At 33.8% G+C, this 4,970-nt stretch overlaps 1 protein-coding gene across 1 annotated transcript in view; it reads left to right on the top strand.

Moving 5' to 3' along the window:
* Positions 1–2,264: 2,264 nt before the first annotated feature.
* The window catches only part of LOC116014032 (protein DETOXIFICATION 14-like), a 3,648-nt gene continuing 942 nt past the window's right edge, over positions 2,265–4,970 (top strand). The window contains exons 1-6 of the mRNA XM_031254017.1: positions 2,265–2,767; positions 2,910–3,454; positions 3,662–3,748; positions 4,122–4,178; positions 4,263–4,501; positions 4,697–4,902. Of these exons, the coding sequence (XP_031109877.1) occupies positions 2,510–2,767; positions 2,910–3,454; positions 3,662–3,748; positions 4,122–4,178; positions 4,263–4,501; positions 4,697–4,902 (1,392 nt within the window). The 5' untranslated portion in view covers positions 2,265–2,509. The remainder of the gene's footprint in view (positions 2,768–2,909; positions 3,455–3,661; positions 3,749–4,121; positions 4,179–4,262; positions 4,502–4,696; positions 4,903–4,970) is intronic.

The raw sequence follows: 4,970 nt of genomic DNA, 5'->3' as shown, positions 1-4,970 counted from the left end.
GTTCGGTGGCCTATTTAACCCTTATTCCTTTTTCTTTTTTTTTTAATATCTTAGTAATTCTAAATCTTAAACATTTAATGTATTAACTGATACTCTAATAGTCTAATAAGTAATACGAAGTAACTTAATAAAATAATAAGTAATAAGTAATAATAACTAAATTAAACTAATAAGTAATAAAATAATTAATAAATAATAACTAATAACTTAATAAGTAATAACTATTAACTTATTATTAAGTATTAACTATTTAACTATTTCCTCAAAAAAAAACTATTTAACTATTAAATCGTAAAGACTTAAAATATTACACACTTTACAATTATTAATTCTTAAACTAATTTTTTAAAAAAATAAAAACAAATAAAAATTAAAAAAAATTTTGGACACCTTGAGGCACCTAGCGATTTTTTCAACCTTGTATATGCAATGTCTCTTCTAGATTAATCAGAAGTATTTGAACTTCAACCCTAAGAGCACATACAAGTACTAGCATGATTAGGAATTTAGGACACATGCGGACATACATAAAATAACAATAATAATTTAAATACTTTAATATGTGTACACATATGTGTGTATGCATATGAATTATATATTTTTACATATGTATTCATATATTTATTTTGTTTTAATTAAATAATTATTTATTTATTTTTATTCAAAATTCTTATTGACTACCAAAATAGAAAAGACTATATTTACTAGGAATAAGGTTCAAATTAAATTGGCCATTGAACAAAACGTGAAAGGGCAATTTGGCTACTGAATGAAATAAAAGTGCAATTAGGCCACTCAACACTTCAAATGTATGTAATTTCACTTCATAGCAGGTTGCATGTTGATTTGGACGATGATTTGACATTTTCTTTAAAATTTCCTTTTCATTTCTTATTTTTATTTGTGAAAACCCTTTTATAGCATAAAATATACTGCAATATATATTCAATTTTTTTAAAGAAATATATTCAATTTATAATTTTATATAATAATTAAGATGTTAATAAATATAATGAAACAGGATTTGCTTCGCAGTGCACTACTTCGGAGCTAAATTAAGCAAAGGTAGACCAAACACTACTTTAACTTGGTGCTAAAACCTCTCTTCACAGTGCATGTCTTACCATTATAATGTGCAAAAAATCTGCTGTAGTACCTTGTTCTTTTGTATGAACATATACACTCTTCAAATATTTTTCAGCGAACCAAACGGGCTATAAGAAATTGAAACTGCAAATTGATGAAGCTACGAACTGATAAACTTCAATCTGATGAAACCCCGAAGCAACGACGAAACAAATATGAATTTTAGGCGTGATTTGAGAATTTCACAGTTGATTTGGAGATTTATAATTGAAGCTTTTTATTTTTTATTTTTGAAAAAATTATTGAAGCTTAGTTTGCCTAATTTGCCTAGTACATGGTAGAAGTGCAGTAGATTTTATGCAAGAAAAGGATTTTCAAAAAGAAAAAGAAATGAAAAGAAAATTATCAAGTCATTTTCCATGTCTAACATGCAACCTGCTAGATGGGGTGTTAACCTGCTATCAGGTGAAATTACATACATTTGGAGTGTTGAGTGACTTAATTGTATTTTTTTTTTCGTTCAATGGCCAATTTGGACCTTATTCCCATTATTGCATGAACCATGGTCCACACAGTGTGTGAACCAAAAATAAAAAGTACATTATTTTTGTACTGAAGGTACATTATTTTTGTACCATAGGTACATTATTTGACATGAAGGTACATTATTTTTGTACCATAGGTACATTATTTGACATGTCAAATAATGTAACTATAATACAAAAATAATGTACCTTCAATATAAAAATAATGTACTTTTTATTTTTGGTACACACAGCTGTGTGGATCATGGTCCATGCAATAATTTGCCCCTTATTCCTATTTACTAGAACTCATTACAATTACTAATATTTTATTATTTCAATTACTATTCCTATATATTTGAATGAAATGCCCAAAATAATCTAATTTTAATTAATGGTAAATTAGTAAATGCACTTATGCACCCCCTTTAGGTAATTTAATTTAGATTCTATATTTCTACCTAACCAGCAAAGTTTATCCAACTAGGGAGTATTAGATTTAATGTCATTGTCGACTCATATAAAACGCGACCAATACCTAAATTCGAAAAGAAAAATGTTATTTCTCACTGTAAAAATTAATCTTTTCTATAATAATATAATATCTTGGCCTGGTGTGTATATAAGCACTCTGAGTAGGGTGTAAATGAGTCAAATATCTTACTATTCCATTAGAATTAGACTACTTTAAGAATTATTAGTATTCATAAAATATATTCTGATTAGTATTCGAATTACAATAAAATTTGATTTGTTTACCCCAGTCGACTGCTCGTTCTTTGCATGCATATATTATATATACATGCATCTCGCCCGTATAGTATATAGTGTTATAAGCTATACGTAGAGAGGGAGAAAAAGAAGAAGCATTTATTAGTAGAGACTAGAGAGGGTACGGTATGAGTTTGTCGGAGATGGAGGAAGGAACGGCGGTGCTGTTGGCGGAGAAGACGCGGCCGGCGAATTGGAAACGGGAGTTCTTCATGGAAGAGATGAAGAACGTGAGTCGCATAGCGATACCCATGGTGCTGGTCACCGTTTCGCAGCACCTTGTGAGGGTGTTGCCGATGATGATGCTGGGCCACGTCAGCGAGCTCTCTCTCTCCGCCGCCTCCGTCGCCACTTCTCTCACAAACGTCACCGGCTTCATCGTCGTAGTAAGCCATATATATTACTCTCTCTGTCTCATTTTAACTGTCATGTTTATTGTCTTTTGTGTCTGATTTGATTTTTTTAATCCAACCAGACACATCTGAGAGGGTATAATAATCTCTTGCCCTGATTTGATTTTTCCGGCAGTTTGGAATGGCGAGTGCTTTGGAGACACTGTGCGGGCAAGCTTTCGGAGCGCAGCAATTCAACAAACTGGGAACATATACCTATGCGGCAATCATGGCTCTTCTTGTCGTGTGCATACCAATATCGATTCTCTGGGCTTACTTAGACAAACTTCTGATACTCATCGGTCAAGATCCGGAGATCTCCGTGGAAGCCGGAAAATATGCCGTTTGGCTGATCACCTCCATATTTCCGTACGCGATTCTCCAGTGTCTTACTCGCTACTTACAGATGCAGAGCTTGATCTTTCCCATGCTGCTAAGCGCAGCTGCCACAACATGTTTCCATGTCGTGGTTTGCTGGGCTTTAGTGTTCTGGTTTAACTTAGGTAGCGTCGGCGGCGCATTGTCGGTCGGTTTGTCGTACTGGTTCAACGCCGCTCTGCTTGCTTTGTACATGATGTTTTCTGCATCCTGCCAAGAGACTCGTAATTGCTTGTGGAAAGACCTGAGTTTTCGCATGGGGGAGTTTTTCCAATTTGCCGTGCCGTCTTCAAGCATGGCATGGTAAGCTACTTTGTTTATTTTTAATTAATATTAGTAGCTAAGCACATTGTGCTCAGATAACATGTACTATCTCTCTCTGATATAGAAGGTTATGAGATCTACTCATATGAGAATTTACCATGGGGCAATGAAGAAGTAAAAGTAAAAAATGAGAATAATATTTTTGTTGAAAAAATTTCTCTAAAAACACTCTTACCTTATTTGCAGCCTAGAGATGTGGACATTTGAGGTAATTGTACTGCTTGGAGGTCTACTGCCAAATCCTCAACTTGAGACTTCTGTGCTTTCAATATGGTATGAACTTATATGATCTCCTGCACACACACATATAAATATATATATTTTTTTAAATATGCATTTAATATCTAAAATATATTTAAAATGTCTTTTTGCTTTAATTATAGGTATACATACTGTTTTTTTTTCCTTTCATTTATCTAAAAAATGCTTAATTTTATTTAATGTCTAATAGAATTAAAATTTAAAAAGTCTATAATTGACAGAGAAAATGAATTATATCATTATAATCATACAGATAGAATGTACCATTTACCTTATATATTAGTATGCGCATATGTGAACTAATTGTTATTATTATTAGTTATATACTATATACTTTCGGATCAAATGAATAAAAACTGATTACTTGGTGTTTAATTTCCTACAGCCTGATGACTATTTCACTGCACTACTACATACCATTTTCTGTAGGTGCTGGCGCAAGGTATTATATTTTAATTAGAGCTGTCAAAACGAGTTGAGCTTTGTCTAGGTGATATGAAATACATATAACACCTACTTTTTGTAGCACCCGGATATCAAACGAGCTAGGAGCGGGCAACACAGAAACGGCTAAAATGGCAACGTGGGCAGTAATGGTTCTAGGATTTGCAGAGATGTTGGTGGCGAGCATAGCGGTGTTGGCTTGCGGCAATATTCTGGGCTATGCATTCAGCGCGGAGGAGGAGGTGGTGAAATATATAACAAAGATGAGCCCTCTTATCAGTATCATGTACTTGTCAGATGGCACCCAAGGAGTTCTTTCTGGTTTGTCCATCCTCCATCTATAACTAAACCATAATTGCTTCAACCCTATTACTAGATAACCGGGTTTTTAACTCAGTCACGTGATTGACTTAGTAATCACAAGGCTACAAGTTTAACTCTCAAGATACCTATTTACTTTCTTGATTTGAGTCAATCAGGCGGCTGATTAGCTTCAATTCTCTATTGGTTTTGCAGGGGTGGCAAGAGGAAGTGGGTGGCAGCACCTGGGAGCCTATGTAAATCTGGCGGCATATTATCTGGTGGGAGTGCCGGTGGCTGTGGTGTTGGGTTTTTGGGTTGGTTTAGGAGGAATGGGGCTTTGGGTGGGACTCAACGTCGCATCTATGCTCCAAACAATTGTGTTCTTGCTCATAACCATTTTCACCGATTGGGAAAAGCAGGTCATGCCATTTACTTTTTTTTTTTTTTTTTCTTCTGCATCCTTTTTTTTTTTTTTTTTTTTTTTTTT

The sequence above is a fragment of the Ipomoea triloba genome, chromosome 3 (assembly GCF_003576645.1).
Source record: "Ipomoea triloba cultivar NCNSP0323 chromosome 3, ASM357664v1".
In the NCBI taxonomy this organism is placed as follows: domain Eukaryota; kingdom Viridiplantae; phylum Streptophyta; class Magnoliopsida; order Solanales; family Convolvulaceae; genus Ipomoea; species Ipomoea triloba.
Note: the sequence above shows the minus strand (reverse complement) of the source record. Positions and strands in the feature narration are given on the sequence as shown.